Source organism: Apus apus, chromosome 10 (assembly GCF_020740795.1).
Source record: "Apus apus isolate bApuApu2 chromosome 10, bApuApu2.pri.cur, whole genome shotgun sequence".
Taxonomy (NCBI): Eukaryota; Metazoa; Chordata; class Aves; order Apodiformes; family Apodidae; genus Apus; species Apus apus.
Genome location: NC_067291.1, coordinates 12,184,582 through 12,211,566, shown reverse-complemented (window position 1 = coordinate 12,211,566; position 26,985 = coordinate 12,184,582). Strand labels below are relative to the sequence as shown.

The 26,985-nt window shown below is 37.2% G+C and overlaps 1 protein-coding gene across 3 annotated transcripts in view; it reads right to left on the bottom strand.

The window, feature by feature from the left end:
* Positions 1 to 11,683: 11,683 nt before the first annotated feature.
* Positions 11,684 to 26,985, bottom strand: part of EFL1 (elongation factor like GTPase 1) — a 62,656-nt gene continuing 47,354 nt past the window's right edge. For all 3 annotated transcript variants that reach the window (XM_051628334.1, XM_051628336.1, XM_051628335.1), the window contains exons 19-20: positions 23,338 to 23,522; positions 11,684 to 12,242 (exon numbers count right to left, since the gene is read on the bottom strand). In XM_051628334.1, coding sequence (XP_051484294.1) covers positions 12,054 to 12,242; positions 23,338 to 23,522 — 374 coding nt within the window. In that variant the 3' untranslated portion in view covers positions 11,684 to 12,053. The remainder of the gene's footprint in view (positions 12,243 to 23,337; positions 23,523 to 26,985) is intronic.

Below are 26,985 nucleotides of genomic sequence, written 5' to 3'. Positions count from 1 at the left end.
GTAGCTCGAAGTCACGGAAAATATCCTTCATTTGGAAATTAACAAAAGTTGCAGAATTTCAATCTCTAAGTCTCAGGAATAAATTATTTCTTAAAAACTCCTCTGTAACAACTCTATCAACCTTTTCAAACTAATATTTGTTGCAACAAAAAGGTCTATGGAATACCAAACTATTTTGTCTTCTATTATGTTACCTCTGATTGCACAACTTTCAAAAGTGAAGTCTGCCCAGTATCCAGTAATCATCCTTCTCTCTTCTGGCCCTGATTAGTGTTTCACGTACAACTGCATTTCTTGTCAACAAAAGCAGAGTGAAAAGCTTACACTGTGCCTTTTTGCCCTTTTGTTACTTATTCAGGACAATTAAAGCTGATCTGAAATATTTCCAGATTGATTTGTAAATGTGAAATATCAAATAAAACAACTGGTCATTTTTCTTCCTTTTCTTGAAATGCTGGATAACGATGTGCAAGATTTAACGTTTCTCTCTCACTGAGCAAAGAAGAAAGGCCAATTCATAAGAACCAGTGAGAGAAGGAAGGCTCTAGATCAGTTTGTAGTCTCATTTGGTATGATCTGGCCAGTCCCCCCAAGGTTTAGCCTAAGTACCTCAATCCACAGAAGTGATGACTTGAGACTTCTTGTAGTAAAAGAACAGTACACACACACTTGTCTGCTCTGAGCCAAGCTAGGGGTTAAAGGAGGGTTATATTTTGAGAAAATCTTCATAAAATTAAATACAAGGTCTAAAAATTAAAATAGAACAAACTACTATTTAAACATTTATCCTGATAAAAGGCAAGGATAACTCAGCATACATCCAGTAAGGAGGGAAGAATCAAGACTAGCACTGCCCCTCATGATGGCTCAGTATTTTAGCAGATTTGCCATCAGTCTCCAGCCCTTCTGCTTTGGATCATGCAGATTCAGATCAAGAATTACATCTAGAGAAAAAGGCATCTGTTCAGGGTCTATTAGCAGCTCTTTGTTTTATAAAGTGACCAATGTTTCCAAACAATTCAACCTCTTTTCTTTTTAAATAAGGATTTTGCAAGAAGCTTATCTGCAATGAAAAAATAACACCACCACTTTATGAAAAGTATTACAAAAGTCACTTTTACAGTTACAGTAAAAGACCACAACACAGACATTAAGAGTCTGTCCTTCAAAACCACAGGTCTTTCATTTACTTGGTGGTTTGGGATTTTTTGTTTGTTGTTTTTAAAGTAAAATACTATATTTGGGGGTTCTTATATGCATTTGGTTTTTTCTGCCATCATGGTGAAGCTGCAAACATTTTCATGTTTTTCTCTAATTTGATGCCAACATCAAGCTGGAATCTTTTTTTTTTTTTTTTTAATGAAAACAGATTCTGATGAAATACAAGACCTGAGGTTTTTAGGACAAAAAAAATATCACAAGATTTGTCATAAAAACATGGAGTTGGCAATAGCAGCAGTCTCCTTATGCACAGAAGCTTGCTATTTATAGGAGTGGTCACAAGTCTGCAGACATAATTCTGCTCTCCAGTAATAAACCTATAAAGAAAAAAAAGGCTCAACTAGCATTATCACAGATGCCTGTCACTCTGTTAGTCAAGAATAAAATGAAAGTAGCACAAAAAACAGATCCTCAACTGCCAGAAAACCAACAGGACTCAACTGAAGTCACATAAACCACAATGAATTACCCAAAATAAGACTCTGGTTCTAAATTGCAATCTAAATGCACTACAGACTGAAGGCTAGGCTGTATTATGTACCACACTTCCATGTAAACAGCTGGAAAAGAAATGCAGATCCTCCAGGGAGGCAACATGAGGGAGTCAATTTTCCCCAGCAAAGCAAATGCGATGCCACTCACGTGGGTGCCCTGAACAGTGTCTGACAAAGTTTGTATGATTTTCATATTGTTCAGTGATTCTTTCATCTGTTCAGTGACTTTCTTCACTGAACTGCTCCTCTGCTCCTTCTAACTGAGGTTAAGGTTAATATTATCCAACTTTAACTCTTGTGGCCTGTTTTCCTTTGGCAGCCTGCTGACAGGACACACGCTGGTTGGGTTAACTCAGCCCATCGTACAGACGGGAACTTCTCTCTTGATTGTCTAGGAGTAAATCTCTCATCATGTGCCAATGACATTGCTCAAGTCCAAGATACTAACATCAATACTAAATCTGTTTACACAACAAAAGCAAGGAAACCTTAAAATTACTTCATCTTTCAGGCATGTTTAGAAGATTAGCTAAATTAGCTAATCTTGTTTAGCTGTTTGCCATTTTTTGTAAGTTAGTTATGAGGAAAGAAATAGTTTTATTATTTCTGGTCAGAGAAAAATGTTACCTGCAAGTTCTAGAGCAAAAGCAGAGCTCAGCTTGTCAGCCACCAGCTCTTGTCTACACAGTTATGTGTTTTTCTTTGTCAATCAGAGTTTTAGCATCTTCTCTTTGGCTTGGAAAAAATTATGCTGATAAGCTCAAGCACAAGCAACAGCGATCAGAAAGCAGGATAGTTACCAAAATTCTCTTTTCTACAGCCCAAACTCTTCCAGCCCACGTTGGCAGAGGCTTCTTCATGTGCTTTGAGATGCTCAACTGAGAAAGCCAGAAGAACAAAACAAAAAAATAAAAAAAATTAAGGAGCTTTCCTTATAGCATTCTCTTATATGAGAGGAAGAAGATCTGTAATTTCATGACCCTGGGCCTCCCATGATCACATAGACTGTGAAACTCAGAACAAAATCCCTTCAAAATATGCTTGCATGCAGCTCCTCAGACTCCACCTGTCCCAGCAGCAAGATTCAACAGAAGTGATGATTCCATGGCTGGGTCCTGTCAGAAGGGGATTCAAAAGGTTATTTAGAGCTGCCTTCTGTACAGTCGGTAAAGTGGTACCCAGGGAATTGCAGCTGCTGGGAATGAACAGCTCCCTTTCACCATGCTCCCTGAAATTATAAGCCTGCCACAGTCAAGGGGTTTCTATGAAATCTACAGGAGAGTGAGGGAGACAGAGAACCAAGCTACAGATGCCTGTTTCTTCATGCTTTGCTTTGCAGAGGCAAGGCTATATAGAAGGCAGGCTCTGACTGGTAGTTGCATTCTGCCTGTCAGGACAGAGTACCTTCCATGTAGGGTGCTTGCACACTATCTGTTATTGAACACTTCTAGAGCAACACCACAATCTCATTATGCAATCAAAACAGTTACTATAAAGGCACTCATACAAATGGGAAGCTATTTTTTTTCCCCACAGCATTTTAATAATTCTTCTCCAGCCCTTCCCTTTCACACCAGTTGCAGCCGAATCACTAGTCTTGATGCTTACAATGTTGAATGTGATAGGAACAGACTAGACATTGTTTTAACACAGGAAGGTTAATTTAAAATAACCTTCCTAAGCTGTTCATATTGCATGACAGCAACATTACAAGAAGACATGGATTCATAAATAGGATCAGCTTTCAATCCTCAGAGCAGTGATAGAAGCACTTGTCATGAACATACTGTGCCTTGTCTCCAGGGGAAGTGCAGCTTCAGCTGCCACTTGCACAGCTCCTTCTGTCAGTCACTCCATGAAGCAATGCTATTTTTTACTTCCAAAGACTCCTTCTCTTGACCTCCCAAAGGTAAATGCTACCATGATAAGAGATGAAAGACAGAAAACAATTAGCTGCAGGTACGCTCCATAGCATGCCTGCTACTGTATTTCAGCACCAGTTGGCTCTGGATATGTCTGTGTCACTGACCAAATAAATCAGTCTTTTGAATCAGGTTGTTATAAAACCATCATTTAAGAGAACTGGAAAAACAAACAAGAAGGACTTGCAGTCAAACACATATTAGAGGTAACCAGAAACCACTGCTTAATGGTTATATCACTCCTACCAAGAAAAATGTTAAGGTTATTTTTTTCATGTCAGTCTGTACTCCTGCATGACTGACCCTGACTTTGCATCCTCCCCTTTGAACAAAGCAGGAGTATTATCTCAGAATACTCAGGCAGTAAGTCTAGCCAAAAAGATATACTGCCTTCAGATGCAGCACAGCCAGACTCTTCTCAGTAGTTCCCAGTGACAGGACAAGGGGCAACGGGCACAAGCTGGAACATCAGAAGTTCCACTTAAATAAAAGGAAAAACTTCTTCACAGTGAGGGTGACATAGCCTTGGAACAGGCTGCCCAGGGAGGTTGTGGAGTCTTCTTCTCTGGAGATATTCAAGACCCACCTGGATGCAGTCCTGAGTAATGTGCTCCAGGCAAACCTGCTTTAGTGGGGGAGTTGGACTAGATCATCTCTAGAGGTCCCTTCCAGCTCTGACAATTCCATAATTCCATGATTCCATGAAAGGAGTGAGACTCCTGAAGCTGCCATGGACTTTTAAAGTCCTCTGTAAGTGTGATTAAATCTGCTGTGAGGAACCTTCTTACAGCTCCACAAAGGACAGTGGTTGGGCTTGTTGTATTGCATGGTGGCCACTCCAAACTATTTTCTTGAATCCTGCAAGTACAAGACAGCCAAATGTTCCCTTTTTCCAATGCTACAGTCATCACTACAGCAAAAAATTGCTTTCATAGGGCACACTGATTTAGAAGGCCAGGGATCATTTTTCACTAACCTCCTTTAAAAAGCTTGTTGCTTACTCCACAGCCTTCTGCGATGTCATGGACCACTCCTCGGTGGATGCGTGATGGTTCGTTCCCGGCTGTGATCCCAAAGTGCAAAAATGAAATGGCAACAAGCCTAGGGAGTTAAGTTAGCAACACACAATGACACAATGCCCATAAAGTGGCATGTGATAGGAAGGAAGAAAAATAGGAAAGATGAGGTAAAAAGGGGGGGAAAGAGGATAACAGCTATCAGCACAGGTCCAAAGGCATCCCTACGGTCCTGAATCCAAAAGGCGTTTGATCATCATGATCTCTTGGTGGAGAAGATCTTCAAAGTTTGGTTACTAAGGAATCATCTTTTATTCTGGGTAGTACACCCTGCTCCTCCTCGGACCCACCTCCTCTCCACCTCTGTCCCGTGGAAATGTAAAAATCTCCACCTCTCTGGAGTAAGGCTTCCACACATGCCCAGAGAGGAGCATCTGAGGCGTGGCCAGCTGTGGAGGCGGGTAGCTTCTTACCAGGAGGTGTGGTTTTGTATTATAATAACATTGTAATGAGGAAAGTTCAACCGAGGCTTCACGGGTGTTGGCACAGCATGCATGATCCATCTTCCTCGACAGCAGTTCTTCATTTTGCTGCTCCAGTAGAATAGACCCATGCCAGGTACCGGCATTGTTCCTAACTAAGTCCGTTCTCCATGGTTTCTGCATCAGCAAACCACTGCCAACTCACATTGAGATGTTAGTCCAGATTTTGGGGTCTAGTCACTGATGACAATGTTGAGACCAACAATACCAATCTTATGAATGACTTACATGCTAACATTAAGATTGTGCACTTTTCCTTCTTTTTTAAGCAAGCTATAATCCAGAACTATTGTTTTCAGGAGAGTATGGCAGAGGGGACATTGATACACATAACTGTCATGGAGTCATCACTACAGCCCAGAAGTTTCTTAATACTTGTCTCCAAGTCTGAGGCCTTTGCTACAGCAAAACAAATGACAAAATACCCCAGGGTAGCAGTTTACAGTGGCATAAATAATTCAGAAAGCAATGAAATGAGGGATTTATTCATTACCTGACTTAATTTATTATGGTGTAAAGAACCATATGAAAAAATTCTGGAAAGAGCTCTCCACAAATGGGAAAAAGCCAGCACTGAATTGGTGATGACGATCAATCTGCCTCCCATTTGTAATTCCACTTGAGAAGATACATATTTTTGCTGTGCTTTGTGGCCACTTCACAAAAAAGGAGAACATTTCCAAACTCCTCTCCCTCTTGGGGGACAGCAAACATGTTTGTGAGCATGTAGGAAATGCAGGGTTTAAAAGACTATAGAGTCTTTTGACAGAAATTTTATTTTTGCTGCCTGTGCTGATTATTATTTATTGCAAGTCTTGTACACAGCTTTTACAGCCTTTTCTGGGGGAAAAAATGCATCTAGTTATCTCACTGGAGAAAAGTGAGACATGACATTTCTGTGAGGGTGAAGGACAAGCCTTTATACAGCCACCAAAAATGCTAACAGGAAAACACTACTGAATTCTGCTCTTTTTTTTTTTTTTGTGTGTGTGTGTGTGTGTGTTCAAATTCCAGAAACAGCAAGTCTTCACAAAGATAAGCAGTTTCAGTAAAAAATAAGTAAGCTGATAAAAATATTCCTCTTAAGAATTAGTAGGGGGTTATGGAGATTGTTCCTTGGTGTAATGGGAAATGAAGGAGGAGGGATGAGCAGAGGGGAAGGAAGGATAAATTAACAATAAATAAATAAATTAATCTCCTGTAGGAAAACAGCATCTGTTGAAACAGAAAAGTCTCTGCCAAACAGCCCAAACCACACTACTTCATGGTAGCTATTTTTTTCCTCCTGTTAGTCATGGTTTGCAGGAGTTTCATAATCAGGGAATGGTATAGCTGCAAAAGACCTGTGCCTCCCAAACTTTTCAGTTCAGTTTATTAATAGAAACTATAAACATCAGTATTAATTTTTTTTCTTATCTACTTTTCAGTAGATCCAAACTAGAACAAATCACAAAGCACAGACAACAGAGGATATGACTAAGCCACATCAACTAGATAAGAGACCAAAATTCAGCAATACTGCTAAAGCAAAATTGTATTCTCATGTAAATGTTTTATCTTGCATGTAAACAATTTGTCTAAGCACCAGTAAAACAAGCCAGGCCTACACAGACGTCTCATGCTAACACTAAGTATTTTCCTTCTCAGGGCTGTACTGAAGAAGCAAATCATAGATACTGCAAATCTGAGGAGTAAAACTGCAATCTGTGAAGAATAACACAATAAGAAATGTATGCACTTTTTATCATTTCGCAGATGTATCTATGCATGGTTTAAAAGAAGAGATCCTACTCTACATTCTGCCAACCCTCCCCCAATTTCTTTGGATCCAAGTCTGCAGAAAATTCCCCAGAAGCTTAAGTTATAGCTGTCAATATGGCATCAGCTTTTCTTACAAACACCTTGTGCCTGCTAACACCAACGTCTGTGCCTTATACCCCTCAGTCACAGCAGAGATGCCATAAGTGAATCTGAAAAAATCAACTGTAAACTTGGTGTTCAAAAAAATAATAATTAAAAATTAAAAAGTGGTTTCAGACAAGTATGTGTGTTACTTGGCTTTCTGCATATTCTAATACATCCATGCTTTAAAAAAAATACTTCTTAGCTGAAAGCATTTGTTTTCAGGTCACTTTTCTTGTCAATAACCTATATTATACAAATTTAATGAAAAGGCTTTCAGATCCATAGAAAAGCTTAGTTATAGTCAAAATAAGATAGCAATAACAACACAAAAACCCCTAAACTAGTTAAAATAACATTTACTACCTGGAAATGTTATATAAATATTTTATGGACATTTCTTGTAAGCAAGTGACCTAGTAGTATACAGTAAAAAACAAAAACAAAAAACAAAACATTTAACACCCTCCAGAAAGGATTTAAAAACATTTTATCTATACCAAAGGATTGTGTGTAAACATTACAGCAGGTTCTAAAAAGATGTTATCACTATTTTCTTTACTGTCCCGATCCTGTATGTGATGCAACAAAAAAACTAGACTCTCTTGCCTAGTTTCAACTCTTGAGTCTTCACAGGCAGTCTGGTATGAACAAGAATCAAAATGAATCAGAAGCTATGTGAGAATTCAAACCAAGCATTAAAAAAAATGGTGCTGACAAAAAAATCCAGCTCATTCACATCCTCTCCTCCACATGCTCTTCTATTTCTGCTTCTAAAGGAAACTGACAAGCACAGAATGTTAGAAAGGAGAAACCCTAATAGAAGAAGCAAGACCTTTAGACACTCTGCACAAAGAATTTAGGTTGATATGATCAGGGCCAGGAGCAAAGTCACCTGAATTCTCAGTTCGAGTTCTACTGCCAAGTCACACTGCAGAAGGTTTTAAGCAGACCTGCAAGATTCTAGTCTTCAAGTTGTCTCATCTGTACATGGTGCTTGTGTGGCACTAGGTTTATAAATGAAAAAAGTTTCGGACAGATACATTTGAGCAACACCTCTCTAATCAAGAGTGATGTTTTACTCCCACAACCACCAAGTATGGTGTATTTACCTCCTGTAAGTAAGAGGAGGAAACTGATGTCCAGTTTCTCCTTTATACTGGAGACATTAACTCCCCTCACCCAGCCTGTGGACACAAAGAACAAGCAAGTGCTTAGCAAAAGCTGAGGTTTGTTCACTCTCTTGGGTCTCAGGCAGTTTCACAAACAGGTGACTCCTTGCATGCACAGAAATGTAATTCTTCTCAGGCATGGCAATATGCCAGGCCTTGCTCACTACTTCAGGGTTCCCTTTTAATCTGTGTACCTGAAAGTTCAACTACAGATTGAAGCGGCATTAAAGAATTTTCCTGCCTGCAGCTTTTCATGAGAGGAATCTTGTTGCTTATTTGTCATCAATTGTTAAGGCTGACTTGAACAGCCTCTCCCCTCCTATGTTATTAGAAGGGCTGCTCAAGAAGATGTCTAGATACTTTAACTGTGCTGCTCACAACCTTCCTATGCACTTTTTATGGCTTTCTCCATATATTTATAACCCTACACCACACACAGAAAAGAGAGGGTGCCACCATGCACTGTAAAAAATGTAAAGGATATCTACAAATGTGATTGCTTAACCAGCCCCAAATTGTTGAAAAAGAGTTTCAACTGAAAACAAGGGCTATTTGGAGTCTGAGAACTTGCCAGGACCCCTCTGCTATTAGAGTAAGGATTCAATCTAATAAAGCATTCCAAAATCTCTTACAGCCAAAGCTACTCTTCCATGTTCTATATGGTCTTTTATCAGAAGTACACTTCAAATGTTGCATGTTTCTCCCTGTTAGCACAGCAGCTGAGTTCATGAAAGAGTGACAGGCTCTATTTTCAACAGAATAAGCTCCTAAATATTAGTGTCTCTAACAAGAAGAGTTAGTTCCTAAGGTTAGCAGGGAGTCAAGATAGTGTATTCAGAAATAATGTGGGAACTACATGTTTTAGTACAAAAATATTGTGCTTCTCTGGTGCCTCTGTCTTCATCAGTTATAATACTGAAGCTGCAGTTGAAGTTGTCAACTAACATGGAAAGAGATGTAGGAAAGAAAACACAGCACAGATTCCAGTAATACTTTAAAGCAGGAGTCCAAAATTGAAATCAAAGTGTAAGTAAAGTTTGTTGAAAGAAAGAGAAAAATATGTGTGTGGGGGGAAAAAGGTGATTCACCTAAGATTACTAGTGCTTGAGAAAACTGAAGACATTTAAAGAAAGATGATCAAAGTGTAGTCAGAGACAAGAGAAAGTGGCTTGCTGGCCACTGCTTGCTCTTTGTTCTTCTCTGGGGAAATCTAGCTCCTACATCTGCTGTTTTTTTTTTTCTTTCTACAAAGTGGAATCACTTGGATCATCATATGGCTTGTCCAGTGAAGAGTTATCATTCTCTAATTAATATTAACACATAGAAGCTGACTGCTGTTATACATGATCTGTTGTGAGAAGCCTTGATTCTACTAAAGCCAGTAGAGTCAAACCACATCAATTGAGTGCATGGTTTTTATAAAGTTAAAAGGGTACTGAACATTTACACATATAAACTATTTTAAAAACTATGCATGCTTATTTTATATAGGCATTATATTTAGCAATAAAGCTGGTAGTGGAAAACTAAAGTATAGAATGGCAAGATCTCAAATCTTTCCATGGCTTGTTCCATCAGCAAGTTATTTATCCCACTTTGCAGAGATTTTCCAAAATTATGTCATATTGTTATGTATGCGTAACTAAGATGGGGAGAAGCAGCTACATCAAGTTAATTTTAAACAAACCAGAGAAAAATAGCTAAGAGATTCACAGCACATTACTAATTAGATTGTGTTCTCACTAGGAGCTGTTCCTACAGAAAACAGATCTCAAATATTGCTGCCAGAACTTCATGTAGGTTGGTTTGATTTTCTTCTGCTAGCTAGTCCAATTTTTGCTCTTTATAAACAGTAGTGTTGCAACATCCTGACTTATCATCTTTATGCTGTTTGAGGTGCAATCCTAAAATACACCATAACAAAACAAGAAAGCTATTATCAAGTCTTTTTTAATTTGTATTAATGCTCCTTCTGCTTACTCAAGTATAGACTACAATTAACAATTATGCACTCATGACAAGGAGCAATGTGTCCACCTCTACGTCACCTGTTCAAGCATCTTTGTGACTACGGGCCAGACATCCCTAAATCTGTTTTGGATTCAGCTAACAGAGTAGCTGCATTAGCCATCACCTCATTACAAATACTTATGTCTTAACTGTTTTTTGCAGGCTACAGTAAGTTACCACGCCTCCCATGGCTATACCAGCTGGCAGTGCCCAAACTATATATGTATATTTGTTCAAGCTCTAATAGGGATGCTGTGCAGACACCTCTTGCAAGACAACAGCAACTTATGGAACAATCCTCTAAGGAAGGCAAATATTTCATTTGCTTGAATAATTCATAAATACAATCTTAAAAGGAAACATTTCCATAACAAAAGCAAACAAGCTGGAAAAGTTGCTATTTAAAATAAAAGTTAACCCTTCACAATTATGCTACTTTTGAAACAAACAACAGTTTTCCTTCCCCTAAGAAGCCATAATGATATTAATAACTTCAGCCTGCTAAGTTAACTGACACACACAGAATATTTATTCAGAAAAACCAAGCAGGTGCTAAAGCACTACAAGGCAATGACAAATTAAAGAAATAGTTATATTCTGGAAAGAAAAAGATCATTATTTTGCATAGCTATGTTACTTGAACTCTCTGCAATTAGCAAAGAGATGAGGCAGCAGAACGTCAGTTTTCATAAGATTTAAGGACTTATTTCCCATTCATTTAGCTAAATATCAGAAATTCTTCAAGGACATCCATCTATTCAGTCTTAAATTTCTAGAAATCTCATTCTTCTCTATTACAAATCTAATAATTCAAACGAGAAGATCGTTCTCTTCTTCTACCCAGGCTTCTATTTTCTTAACTAAAACTGACGCCCTGAGAGGATTGTTTTTCCTGTTAGTCTTGGTCTGAATAATTTTGGAGCCATCTACATCCTAGAGAGCTGGAAACAGCAAGACATTGCCTATTTTTGCAAGTGTTTCTCTTCACTGAATTCAAGACAACAGGCTGAATGGGTAGAAATTTCTGCAAGGGTCTGCAAACACACACAGAGGATTGGCAGAGGTAGCTGTGTGCCCAGCTCCAGAGATAGCAGCTCCCAGCTTAAGACAATCATAGAAACTTTCAAATGAGATGTGTTCTATAGAGGAAAAAAGGATAAATCTTACTTGGTTTGCAGTGCTTAGTCTTCCACATGTGCTATGTTTTTCCCTCTGATTTAAAGAAGATACATTATTGATTTACAGGACTGCTTACATGAGGAACAGAGTAAAACAAATAGTTTAGAAACTCCTAATAGGCGTACATCTATTTGCACACAGGTAACCATGGGAGGGACTGGTGCATAACAAATACATTACAGAAACTAAAACACATTTAAAAAACAATGAAAAACAATAAAGAGCTAAATTCAGTGCATAGTTTATTTGCAAAAACTAGCTAACCAGCTCAAACTCTAATTACATCTGATAAATCAGAAAGAAAAAATAAAATTAGGAGTTCTAATCAAGTGACAAATTTCAACAGGGCATTAAATTTTAAAAGTTGAGAACAATTGCAATGAGTATGCCTATATTTTATTTAAATAAGTAAAATATTTTCTCTGTATAAAAGCTGGAAAGGCTTAAGTTTATTAAAACATAAGCCACAGACATAGCATGCAAGAAAAGTGGTGTCAAAGAACAAAGTTCAAATTGAATTTTGAATCTGCTGCATAGAAAAAAACAACAAACACCTGCACTTAGCTGAGGCAGGAGAGAAAGGAAAGAGACACAGCTACTTATTTCTGCTGAGAGTTCTCTGCTTTTCAGCGTGCTCCACAATTTTTTCTTCTACATAAAGTCCCTTTCGCTTTCTTACTGCGTTCATGTACTTGCGGGCCTGGTTCTCCGAGTCTGCCTTTTCCCCGAAGTGCAAATATTCCTCCTCAGTGGTTGGTACCCAGAATGGGTCACTTGAAATTATCTATAAAAATGGAAAAAAAAAAACGAAACAGAAAAAGTAAAGTAGTACAAAGCTTTGTTAGAACATTTCAGATAATCAATCTCTGAAGTACAGCAATATGAAAGTAAAGAAGACAGAGTCTTCTGGAAAGCCAGTAATTAGCTATTTAATCAGAAAACAAGTTAAGATAGACTATGCAGCACTTGTAAGAAGCCCACAATAGCTTTTCAAATTCAGTTGCATTTATCTGCATACAATTTTTTTAAAAAGCCAATTAATTGCCAGCCAGCAAACAATGCCATATAATGTTCAGAATACTCTCAGTTTTCAAGAAGGAACTCTTTATTTAGGATATTATGTCACTATGATCTTATAAGAATTTATAAGAACTGAAGGTTTCTGCTCACTTCTGTGCCCTATGTTCTTCAGTCCCTATGAGTTGGACAGATGGTTCAAAATAATTGTCTCTGGTGCTAACACATTTAGCAGAGCTGATCTTGCAGTTTAATACCTCAGGGGCCCTCCTCTAGAAGAGACTGCAGATCTAACATGATCAGAGAATAACTGGATGCCTCTTTATCCCCAGTTCATCCTATATACCCCACACTTCTCAGATTCTGATATTACTTCAAGATGTTTTAGGTTTCCAAGTAAATGTTTTTAAGACCTAAGAAAAAAGAGGATCCCCTTTCAATTTTAAGCTCCTAAGAATCTGCCTCAGTTCTACATCTATGTTAAACTGCTGCAGGCACCAGAAATTACTCCTAAGTCATTAATAGTGATCAAGTCCTAAGGTAATATAATGTGTATGTGCAATCAAACCTGGGAAATGCTGCCAAGTGAACTGATATCTGAGTGACCATCAAAATTGTATAGGGTTATAGTCCTGAGATTTAACTTTCCTTTCCGTTAGAGGACAACTAACAATAAAGCAGAGTAAAAAATACTATAGATAATGAGAATTAAGGAACTTAGTGAAAAATAACAAGATTACCTTCCAAGAATGCTAAACATGAGCATTAGGAAGGGATAAACTGACCATATTATGTTACTCAGGTTCTGTTGCAAATCTGAGAAATACCTACTTCATGTAAATGATTGTAGATTTCCTCACAAGATGTAGGTACAGACAATATACTTTTACTAAAAAACACAAAGGTAATACTGTATCCACTTCTTAAACAAATTCCTTGTGGAAAAAAGTCCTAATTGAATAACTAACTCGTGTTACATAATACCTAACACAATCAAACAAATTACACTTTATGAGGATTTAGGAAAATTATTGTGGCAGGATGGCTATTTTTCATTAGGGAATCCTGCAAAATAGTATGTGAAGCCCCTAAACCAACAGGAGTAGTTGTACTTTGTCACAGGTAAGGATACAGATAGTTCTGGTAAATCAAGTGGAATATTACTCATGCAGAAAGTGACATCCAATCTCAATAATTTAAGTAAGAAATGACTGAAAATGTCTGGCTGAAAACCAAAAGCAAGCACAGCTCAGAAATAAACAGCGTGGAACTTAACTTTCCAAATTATTCTACATTTATTTTTAACATAAAAGTAAGGTCTAACTACAGAAGAATCTGCCTGAGTCATATATATTCTGATGTCTTGTACAGCGTCCTTATAACCAACGCCTAGAAACTTGAAGGCAATTCCTTGACTGCTTAGATCAATACAAATTAGAAAGGTCACCCTTCTTGGAGAGCTTGGAAGTTTTATCATTATTTTATGTGCTAGAAATAAAGAAAAGGGAATGTGAAGACTTCTGGCCAACTTTGGAGCAAAAATTTCATGTTGACTTGATTAAGTTGTAGTCATGTTCACAGTGAACATCTTAATGATGGAAAAACACCAGGGACTTCCCTAAAGAGCCAGACAAACAAAAATTTCAAACTCCAAGAATTAACAAGAAAAGGTGATTCATGCTCAATGGATTTGCTCTGGACTATACTGCTGAGGGAGATTATACAGCTACAAACTAAGATAACTTTAAAGGCTGCTACTATATGCTTTGATGAAGTTTGGGTTTTTACATTACCAAGAAATCTAACACCCAGTAGTTATGCCCAGAGAGAAACAGTGTAACATTGGTTCTTGAAGAATCAATATAACCGAGGAGCCCAAAAGTATACAAAATTGAATTTACAGATCGAATCTACTTGTAAATATTTAGAAGCTGTAGTGATGGATGCGTAAGAAATGCCCCAGGTTTGACAGGCATGTCTTGTTCTAGTCATGTTAAATTTTTTTGCACTAGATACTTTTTCCACTGACCATAATTCTTTAAGCTTCAACAGGTATGCCTAGCTGTCTGCAAATGAACTCAACAGGAGGCTTCAATGTATGTACAGTTTAGTAGCCAGCAAGGGTAAACCTGTAAACTTACTGCAGCATGAGGCTACAGAACCCTGAGTGTAGCTTGCACCCCTACATGCAGAGCAGCACCATAAAGAGACATAAATAAGGTTTCAAAAGCCACCTCATTACACAGAGAAGCTACCTTCGCTTCCCAACCAAAATAATTCAGGCATTACATACTGCTTCTCGAGCAAGTCATGGCAGCATTTAAAAATTTCTATTAGAGGCTAATGTCTACCTGACTGGTGCAGACACTGCAAAAGCTGAGGCTAATTGGAACACACTATTTGCATCCCCACATCACAGCAAGGAACGAGAAAGAGGACGCTGGATCTACTGAAACTTGGGGTACCAGCTATATATCCCCTTTAGGAAGACAGCAAACAGACATGTAAATGTAACCCCCATAAAACTACAAAGAGGTGTTACTGACACAGTGATACAAAAAAAACCCCAAAAAGTATGTAGTTATCTTTTTAAAAGTTCTGATTCTGTAAGTGAAGGTGAGGGCACAGACAAGACTGTTGCTCTTCTATTCACATCACATTAATGGATCAAAACAGATGCACAGAGCAGGTGGCATCCATCATTCTCCATACTCTGTCAACACAGTTCAAGCAAGCAAAAGGGAACAAAAAATGTTTCCATATCATGCTCCAAAAGCATTGTCATCAATTTGCTTACAATGGTAGCTGTCAGAATGGTGAGTCTGGGTTTCCTGGAATCATAGCTGAGAAGCTTTTTAGCCCCTGAGCTATTGTTTGTATTCATGGGAACCACATAGGCATGACTCTGGAATCTGAGACAGAAACTCAGTTTTTGTTTGGATAGAGCCCTAAATGATGAATTAGACTCTAAACGGACCAGTATTTCTGGAATATCATGCAGTCATGTAACAGAGAGCATTTACTGTGGGACCCCAGAAGATCCACAGGATCAAAATGGAAAAGATGCCCCAAACCATTATTTATTCTATGTTCAGGTCACTTTACATTTAAAATTATTTAAATGTTTCCAAACACTGTTTGTCAGTACAAAACTTAAATCTATAGGCTAAAATTAATTTTTAAAACAGGAATGGGATAACATCTTAACAGTGCTTTTCCAAGAAGTGATGCTCCTTAACAAAAACTTTAATTGAAACAGAACTGGAAATGCAAAATATCATGCCTTTCACAGCTGAACAATCTTTAAGTGAGTCAATTCAGTTAACTTTCCATCAAAGGTCTTTAATCTGCCTATCTCTCATTCTGCCTGTGTGCCACGTGTGTCTGTGAACCACTGAGCTGGGGCAACAAGCAAACTATCACAGCTGAACTGTTTATATCCCAAGTATGACCAGCAAAAGTTGTCAAGAGGAACCAACATTAAGACACTGTAAAACCAATAATGTGATGGTATTGTTAGCCTTATGGCAAAGTGCAATTTAAAAAGCCACCATACTGTGTGTGATCTGCAACTAGAAAATACAGGATATACTTTCTTCAGGAACTTTTGCTAGGACTTGGGAATTTTTCTCTGTAACAGGATAAACCAGCCACTCACCTATCCTAATTTATTATGCAACACCAGAATAATCTGATGGGGGCAAAAGCAGCTTTAGCTGCTAACAGCCCAGAATGAACACATGGCTACTGCTCCAAAGCAAGCATGACAAAACAGCTGCCATATATTCCTATACTAGATCCATAAGGCTATTCTGAAAACTATTTCTTTTAAAAAGTGAATTACAAATTAAGATTTGTTTTGTCCCAAAAGAACTGACATCAAATGGATTAGCATTTACTCTCAGAGAATGAGCATTTTCTCTAAATGCAACCATATAAAACGCAATACAATAAAATTAGTTATTGCACAAGAGCTGATAGAATTCTTAAATCTGTTATCACAAATGCAGTTCTTAAGTGATGGAAATATTTCTTAATAGTATTGTTTAACAATATCTTAATTGATCTACTTTGTTTATATACAAGTAAATAACTGGAATTCCATTATACTGAAAAGAAAACAGCCAAATACATGCTGAAGTGTTCCATAGCTGCCTGCAGCACTGAGACCACTCTATGTATAAGTCAAACAGTGTTTATAATGAAGTCAGCTGGGATTAGGTATTTCAAAGGAATTGAATAGATCAGTTCAAATACTGTAATTGTAAGGATATTCTTGAGAAAAAGAAATCATTCTAAAGCAAGATGTTTCATTAAATATCACAACTATTCAAACCAACACACCCAAACAATCAACTCTCATAAGGCTTGTTTAGTTAAATGCAGAGTAGCATAAACAAAACAGCTGTCATTTTCTTTTAGCCAAACAGCCAACACATTAATTATTCAAACAATAAACGTCTGTATCTTTATCAGACATAATCTGAATACCTGTAATAATTAATCCACAAAAACACAAACACTATGAGTGTTCTGTGGTAATACTGAGAGACAATACAGCATGTACTAAATTCTGCAAATCATTATGTAAGCTAATCAAACTTTTCAGTAAGATTTGAGTTAGAGCAGATCCCATCCAATTCAAGAGGACTTGGAATGTTAAGCCTTAATTGGAGGATGATTTATTCTTTGCATTTCAGTGGCACCCAGCTGGCTGCAATAGCTATCTGGGTCCCATTGTCTAGCGCATTTCACAAAACGATGGTATGAAACAGTCTCTGCCTAAGGCAGCCTAATTATGCAAAACAAGGTTGAGAGAAGCATCAAAAGCAAACAGAAGGGATCTGCCTAGTTCATCCAAGAGGTCAGGCAGATCTGGGAACACTGCCATGTTCCTAGTAGCATTTCCCCTACTGGTCCTTACTGCCTGATGAGGATAGAAAATTTCTTTTGAGCCAAATATTATTGCTGTGCAAAATGCTGTAGTTGGACCACGAATAGCAAGAGCAATCTTACACTGTCCAACACTGATTTTAAGACCAGCAAGCAAGGTTATGGCCTTTGTGACAATTCCACTAAATTCAGTGGGATTGGGCAGTATATCAAGCTGCCCCAAGCATTAGGGCAGTAAAATATGACACCAGAAACTGTTTGTTTTTTTTTCATCTAAATAAAACACACACATCTTTAAAAGACTATTATGCACAATTCCAAAGATAATATAGGCTTCAGTGTACCAGGTTCCTTTATTCCTTAGAAAACTTGATGCTAGAAAAAAAATTCAAGAACATTGACACTTCAAATGGTGTCCATCACTTAGTAATGACATAGACTATGGAACTGAAAGGGCACAGCTGATATGCATGTCTTAGATGTCTGAGGCAGCCCTGTCAAACTGAAATTACCTTTACCTTTCAAGTAAAATGACAGAACTTCACAGAGGTTTATGTGAAATGTGACCTTGAAAAACTGTTATCTGCTGGGTTTTCAGTTATATGCTGGGTAATAGTGTAAAAGTGCTTCTGTGCTGAGCAAATAGTGCAAGGCCATTTGGATACTAGCAGGGTGGTTCCTGAACAGAGAACACCAGGGAGGGTATCCTGGCCAGGTGGACTGGCAGCCTGGCAGCCCATGACTGCCTAACACACCTACCATGCTAGTGCCTGTGTGGACAGGTAGTTTTTCAAGCCATTCCTTACTTCCCTGTGAAATGAAGGTTAGATCCTAGAGTGGTGTTGCAAGATGACATTAGGCAACTTCAAAAGCAATCTCCAGATATACTGTCACTTTCCATCAGCCCCAGGTAAAATGCATTCGTGCTGGCATATGACTAGGAGCTGCCACAACCTGTAATGTAGAGCAGTCTGAATAATGTTTTTAAAGTGATTTCTGCACTATACTGTAGAAATCACTCTTGCTCAGCAATATATATTTGAAGAATAGGTTAAAACTTATTACTATTTCTACTTTCAAAGCAGCCAGGGTCTCAGCCTGTCCTTGAAAGAAAGCAGAATTTAAAATCTCAAGGAAAGATTCTACAAATTCATCCTTTTTATTGGTTATTGCTTAACCAACTACAGAGTCTTACTGTTTTTACTCAGTGAAAAACTCTTTCTTAACAAGTATATCTTTCCTGTGCAAGCTTTTATAGGGCCCAAATATTTCCTATCAAGAGAAGAAAGAGAACATTCTCTCTGCAGATTCAGCTTCTCCATTTTGCTGCACCCACTCTATCACAGTGGAAAGCTGAGACCACCTCCTTTCCTGCTTAGGAGTACTGGGTGACTGGGAACTGCTGAGCACCTGAAACACACAAAATATCTTGCTGGGGAAGAGGATTAAGTGGCAGATGGTGGGAAGAGAAATACTTAGAATATGCTAAAGAATTTTACACAAGCACCAACATATACATGTCCTCAAAATAAAACCAATTGACAGTATTTTGTTAAAACACAAACTTTCATATTGTATGAAATACTTTGTGTACCAGCTTGCTAAGTTCTATACCACATCCTGAAAGAAAACAAACAACTAATATTCAGCCTCCCTTTTTACCAATTGTTTGACCGCCTTGTGGTCAACTCTTGGCTTCACAGAGTGCTGACATTAAAAGAAAGCACAGAAACAGACTGCTGTTTCTGTAACTAACTTGAAAAAAGGTTGCTCCTGGAATTCATTTACATGCCTACACTGTCACTGGCAAAATGATGTATATAAAGTTACAATTCAAACCTAGTAAAGACTGACAGATTCTCAAGAGTCTCATTACCTTACTCTGCTTCCTGTTTAACACAGGCCTAACGATCTTATCCAACGACTTCTATATGAAGCCTTTATCTTCAGAGTTGTAAAATTACTAACAACAATATAAAATTTCTAGATGCAGAATGCCTCATATTGTTATCACTTCTTACATGCAGTCCCTTTTCTTACCTTTCTCTAGAGCCCTAAAGCTCACTCTAGACATTATTCTAGTTAGAAGGGATACTGAAAAAGAACTTAGATTAAACATGTTGACAGTTCACCCATGCCCCCCCCAAGAATAAAAGTCTAATAGCCAATCCTAACACAATTGAAAAGATGTGAGTTAACACAAGTAGATGTTTGACTATTTCTGCAGTTGCTGAGAATTCAGTCAGCATCTGAATAGAGCCACATGCGTTATTTTTTTACTGTAAAAAGATTTCCCAAATGGGATTAGAGCTCCATTATTCTAAGCATTGTGCAATCACAAATAACTTCATGTTCAAAGAAACTTATCATTAAGATAAAATGACATGACTGAGTGCAAGATGTAACTCTAAAGAATCAAGAGAGAACAAAGGAAACAGGCTCAGGCAAAAAAATACAATAATTTAAGGATAAAAAAAAAAAAAAAGAGGTAATAATTACCCCAAAGTTATATATTTTAAACTAAGAATTCAGAAGGAAGTTTATATGGAAATCTAAAAAAATATGGCCATGTAAATACAATATACTGAAAATTTGCCTAAGGATATCATAAAGGAAAATACTTGACTACCTATTAAAATGAATCTGTTTAAACTGGGACCAAACTGAAAGCTCCCACTAATAGTTATTTGGTGCCATCTTCTACAGGCAGGAATAAATTGTATAACCATGACAGAAGAAATTAATAAAAAAGATGTATCTGACCAGACAGTCCTCAATTCATGCTTTGCTCCATTCCTTGGGGTGGGAGTAATCTGAACTATACAAAATACATTCATTAACAGGAGGAAAAAATGGTAATTTCATTTCCACAGAGATTAAAACAGTTCCATTTAAACACAGGCTCTATCACTGACCTTCCTGAGTTTACAGTGTACAAATCACATGAATGAAATATAAAAATAAAAAATTAATTTGAATCTCATTTCTTTTAACATACTTCACACATGTGATTCCCATGTGACTAAGTGTTTAGAAGTTTAAAAATACAAAACAGTGCCTAGTTCACTACTTGCAAAATGGGGATAAGAGCACATTAAAAAGAATCTGTGTAGAGAAATACACATGCCAGGTACTCAGCTAATGAGACAAACACACTCAGAAAACACCGCTAACACAGAATTAATTCAGAATGTCACAGAAAGGTTGGAAGAGCACGTAATTAAAGCAGCAACCCTACACTAAGCAACTTAGGAAATGCAAAACAAAATGAAGTAGCTACCACACTCCCTTTCCATCTTTAGCACTAAGGAATAAATAGTATAAGATTACACAGAGTGTAAGAGTACACAGACAAAGTTCACATCATATTATCTTTAATAATGATGCATTAAATAATTTGGATTCAAATACCATGCTGGTGTTTATAATGTATGCACATATATCATCATGACTCACCAGTGAGGCGGCAGTGTCAAACTCAAGCCTGATACCTGGTGAAACCTGAAAGGGTTTTTTATTTATGGGGTTTTTATTTATTTGGGGTTTATGCTCTGTTTTGTTTTGAGAATACAGAGAAAAAAAGAAACAGAGAAAAGCTCTACAAATTTTGCATGCAATCTGAGACACAAACCCACTTTTTCTGGTCTGTGTCACAGCACCACTATAGACTCTGAAATTGTGTTTATTTAGCAATTCTGCTGATGATGTGAGAGTAGAATGTACTCCCTCTGCCATCCCTGCACAGAGCCAACACTGCTAGTAGCTTAGTAAAAGGCTTATTCTGTCTCAAAAGTATGTGAGCATGACTTTCAATGTGACAACAAACCCAAAACAACCCTCCCCACCAACAGATTTGCCAGGTGGAAAGGTGACTGGCTTATGCAATTATTTTCCTACTACTGCTACATTTTAACACAGGAGCTGTTATTATAATCTCTACCAAGAGTCAATTTTAGAAAATGTTGCCGGTTGTTCCAATCTCCCTCTCCTGTGTGTATCTGTAATTACATGTGAGCATTTTCTTCTGTAAAATTCACATCATTTGACAGAGTAAAACACACACCAAGGTCTGGGGATAGAAGCAAAGGTCAGAGAGGCAGGGGTTTATGCTTTTGCTTGGTATTGGAGCACAGTAGCTACAAATCCTAATGAAACTGGGACAAAACAATGGCTAGTTGGAATTAACACCCTTCGGACTGATATTCCTTTAGGGCACTGCTATCAGAAACCCTTCAGACAAAAGACCAGTAAGCCACAAAACCTCACCAGCTGCCTTTCAGATGAGAACATTAAAAACTGACAAAACTACTGTGGGTAACAGTGCCAACACCCATTGTTTTCAGGTACCTAATCTGTTTCTGGCTTACACCTAGATCCCTGCACTCAAAAAGTTACTGCTTTATCTATTTTTTGTGCATATGCCACTCTATGGGGGGTTGCCTTTTTTCTGCTGTTTGTTTTGTTTGTTTGTTTGTTTTTCATTCAGTGTAGCCCTGTTTTTCCCTTCCATGGTTCTCTGTTACGTCAGAATTAGTTGCAAGAAGGTTAAATGCATCAGTATTAACATTGAGGGAGGAGAGAGAAGTCCCTGCCCCACTGCATTTCCTAACACCAGTGAGGTACCATTGCCAAGGAAGACATAATATACTTGTCCAAGTGCACAGTTTCAAGGATTGCCAACTCTTTAGAAAGCACATGATTTGGCTGCGTTGCAGAGATCCTCCTTTTCCATTAGTACCCACACAAAATTCCTGAACCGATTACAACAGTTACTAACAAAGAAATCCTGCTAGTTAAGTATTTAACAGTCATTACCTACTAAGACAATTTAGCAACAGGGAACAAGGAAGAATCCACACCGTCTGAAAAACGAGCACGTACTTCAGAGAGAAACAGTGGCAAACAGACCAGCGCTGGCAACTGCATGGACTATTGCTGACCTCAAAAATGTGTAGTTGTTTGTACTCAACACTTGACATTTGAGGTCACAAAATAAATCAGAAAATGAAACAAAACCCAACCAAACAGACTTTCTAATCCTGTTACAAAAATTTCTAAAATCCTAACATCAAATAAAGAAACACCTGACTTAAAAAAGGAAACAGAAAAACCTAGACTTTAGTTATTGTAAAAATTTAATGTGAAAAGCTTGACTCTTGCCCTGAAGCCATTTTTAGCTCCTTCAGTGGAGTCTTCCAAGGAGTCCTACAATGCAAGTTTGTTTGTCTTGTACAAGGCACTCTGATTTACAGCTTTTTATATTTCTCCTTGAAGATCAACTATTCACATGATGGGAAAAAAACATAGGGCACACTCAGCTGACAACACTCCTTTCCAGCTTTCCCACTTGCATTTTTCCTTTACACCTTCACTTCTTTATTTCTTTAAGTAACTAAGATGACCAAAGTTAATGATTTTGAGGACACCTCCACTTACTATCACCAGACTTAATTTCCAAGTCTATGCCTTTTGCCTTTAAGTATATATTCCAAGTCATATTTTCATATGGACAAAAAAATAACTACGGGTCTGCTAACTCCTAAAAGGTTTAATTTCATAAGCATTAGAGTTGTTGTTACATTTTCTATTATTGGTAGGTTGAGGAATTTTTTGTGTGTGTTTGTTGGGTTTTTTTCCAGTGTCCAAACAAGTTTAACAGAGAACTCATTAAAAAAGCCACATAAAATTCAGGAAAATACATTTATGAAGAATCAGTTTCATTTGTGAAGGACTGATTTTTATCAAAATTTAAAAAACATTCCATCTAAACAAAATAGAAATAGATTTCTGAACTGCATATCTATAAAAGCAAATAAGGCTAACATAAAGCTACTTTTTTTCTCTTCATTTAAGAAAGGAACTAATCAAATGTCTTGACCAAAACTTCACCTTTTGTACTTATTATTCCAGTCTGCCACATCTACAGGAAATAGATCACCAAAACAGATGGAGTGAATAGACATTTTTACCTCCCAGTGGCTGAACACCAGCTGTGGACTGGCTAGGCCACTAGTTCTCTTCCTGATTTCATCAGCAAAACCAAAGCTTTCTGCTACTGGCAGGACTGCCTTAATAATAAATACATCAGTCCCCTCCTTCATCTCCTCTTGTAACACTCTGCCTTCTCTCTTGGACAGGACAGCATACACACGACCTGCAAAGACATCATTTTGATCAGCACAACAATATACTTACATTCTGCATCACGAAGATAAATACATAAATATTTATTTAGAAAACTTCAGCATTATGTAAAACATGTAATTTCTTTGGCTACAATTCTTCCCCCTAAGTGGATCAAATAAATCCAAACAAACAACGTATGCTGCCAGAACACTGTGTAGAACCATATGAGTGACTTCTAATAAATTATTACTACTGTATGAATCTAAATAATGGTTGCACTATGTGCATTTTATACAATCATATGGTTATTTTTTAAAAGGCAGTTTGCCAGATTATGTGCCTAACTTGCCTTATTTTTTACAACCAAATATTTGAGAAACATTACTAAGAAACATTACTGTGTTTCAGGAATTGTATCTTAGCTACCTTTAGAGGTCTGTTTGGATCCCCAAATCCCTATATGGTACTTGTTCCAGATAGTGCAGTGATGTTCTAATAATAGAAAATGTGTTTATCTGAAATACTACATATTTATTATGTTCAATTTGTACAATTAGTTTTGCAATTAATTCAGGCTTCAGTTAGTCATGGATAATTGTTATTTTTCTTTCCCAAAGTAATATTCAATCAATTGAAATACACTGTATATATCATGAAGGCAGCTGTGAAAACATCCATGTTTCACATCAGAGTAGGCATTAAGCTAATTTTTTTAAATGTTTTTGCAAACTGCTGGGCTAAGAATTCCACAGACAAAAACTAGCAAATACATTTGTGTTGATCAAGACAACAAAAACACATGAAAACCTATGCACTGAAAAAATGTTCATTTACACAAGTGAATAGCTGTAAGCATTAGCTGTACACATTCACTTTAAAAGTATCGTGTAGTGAAGAACTATTTTATGTCAATTTCTGAAATGTTCAAATATTGTATATTATATTGCACTGACAAGACAGGAATGTGTATTACTGCCCTTTAACTTCTGGGAAAAACCGAGTCCTCCTAGAAATCATTAGAAATATATATAACTACATAACACATGCCACCTATTCTGACTTGACAAAGACATTATTAGAGACTATAGCCATGTATGTTGTTTTGCATATATACTGTAAGCCTTTTGTGGGATACCAGAAGAAATGTTGGAATGGCTTTACTTGCTTTTATTTTTAAAATACAGAATCTGGTCCTTGCTCAGGAAGTTCAGCACAAGCACACAGCTAGTACAGTTAAATCTGTCTGTCAGAGGCAGGCAATGAAGCATCAGTCCAGCAGCAACCATTTCAGATTTTATAGTTCTCTAATAAAATGTGGGTCAAACTGTTCTTTCTGCCATCACTGATCATTTTATATCTGCTCTTGCCCTTACCAGGACCTCCTCACTGTTCCTCTGACTGAACTTCACTTTTACTATGCATGACAGACTTCTTATTGCTCATGAGGAAATTGAGGAAATACTAAAGATTCTATATTTAAAATGACAAAAAAATTAAGGCATTCTGATGATAAGTCACTTAGTTTGCCATGCACGTATAGTCTTTGTTAACATAACTAAGCAATTTCAAGTGTATGGAAATTTCAGTGAGTCCAGTAAATTCTCAGATACCAAAGGGTCATATCCCAGCACAGCTCACAATTCAGTAACTGCTTTAAAATGCAAGCTTAAATGTACAAATTACAAAAGAGCATCACATCACAGTCACTCTATTTGTACTGTGTATGTACTGCACAGCATATATTGCAGCCATTTGTTAAAACAAGTAAGTTCAAAACCACTTTATAGATTATTGTTATCATTAAAAATATTTATTTTACTAATTGTTTTAAGTAGGACTGGGAAAATTCTACATGCATGTTAACAAGTAAGGTAACATTTATCACAAAGCACTTCAGATGCACATACTTTATGGCCATCATTCACTATAGATTGTCTGAAAACATAAAAGCCAGAAGGTAATTTATAGCTTACTAAATGTTTTCTAGCTGCATGTATTTCATCCAAGCAGTCGGGAGTGATGTCTCAGTTCATGCTATCACAAAGAAGTGACATAAGGTCTTCAGTTTCACCAATATGGACAAGCTGCATGCAGTACACTGAAGAAATACTATTTCTACCTCTGTACTAATTACTTGAATGTATTTAGGAGCATTAATGCCCAAGAAATACTCTAAGGTCATCCCATTCAAAATAGAACAGTTATTTGAAAAATATGATACTACTTCAAAAACATCTTCAATGTGCTGCAATGTACAGAGTAAGACTGTGAGTAATAAGCTCACTTTAAAGATGTATTAAGTCCAGCTCCTTAAAGTATTTGTTCACCACTTTACAACAGGTGAAAATGCTAAACAATTCTGGTATTCTGTACATACTAAAGAAATGAAGCTTCATCCTGGAAAGAAATACTGTGGAAAACAACAGGAATGGCATGGTAAGAGCCTACTGCTCACCATAAATGTGGCAAACAGGGAATGAGGAGCTGTTTTGGATTTTGTCTGGTTCCACTTGCACTACTGAGCCAGACACAATAATACGAACTGATGTGAATTGTCCACTAAAATAGTATGATCTAAAATTTTAAAAATTTCATTTTAAAAAAGAAGAATTGCTATCAAAATCCAAAACCAAAAGCTACAACAGAGTCTGGTAAAGTCCTTTCCCAGCTAAGTTGCACTGACATTAGCAAAATCCTGGAGCTTTCAGTCTCCAGAACACACAAGGGAGAATGGAAGAAGAGCTCAAAAGGCAGGAATATCAACAGGCAAAAGCCACTAATAATTAAGCTAGTTCAGAAGATTCTTCAGCTTTGGGGAGTTTACACAGAACTTCCATAAAGCAGGAGTGGTAAAAATGGATCTTTGCAGAGAACTACCTGTCTGAATAAAATGCTCAAAGTATAACCTACTGGGAAACATCAGCTGTATGTGGGACCTAAATCTAAATTCTGGACATAAATAATCTTGCAACATGTTTCTGTCTTCATCTTTCCTTGCTCCTCTCCTCAGCACCAGTTCAGTTTATTTTTTTTTTTTGGTCAGAAAAGTCTGATGGAAAAAGCTTTACATACTGAGACAACTAACATAAAAGAACAGACTTCCTCAGAAGCATCTTAGGAACAATCAGATAATATGAATATATATTAAACTCAACTGGGTACCAATATATGGAAGACCAACTGAAAGAATTAAAGTTACAGAAGCCAGTTGTTTATCACATGTCAACTACCAAGTCCTAGTGGATAGCATGCATATTTGTCACTTCTCTTTATGAGAATAAACAGCTTAGACTTCCATAATACAAATTAAACCCAGGAATTTGCAATTACCTAAGTGCATTTCCATGGTTATTAACACACAACTCAAATTCACTAGACTGGACTAATTTGCTTGCATGTCTAAGTGCTAAATTGCACCCATTAAATATACATATATATATATATATATATGTGCATGCATTAGAAAGCCATGCTTCTGTTTGGTTTTAAGG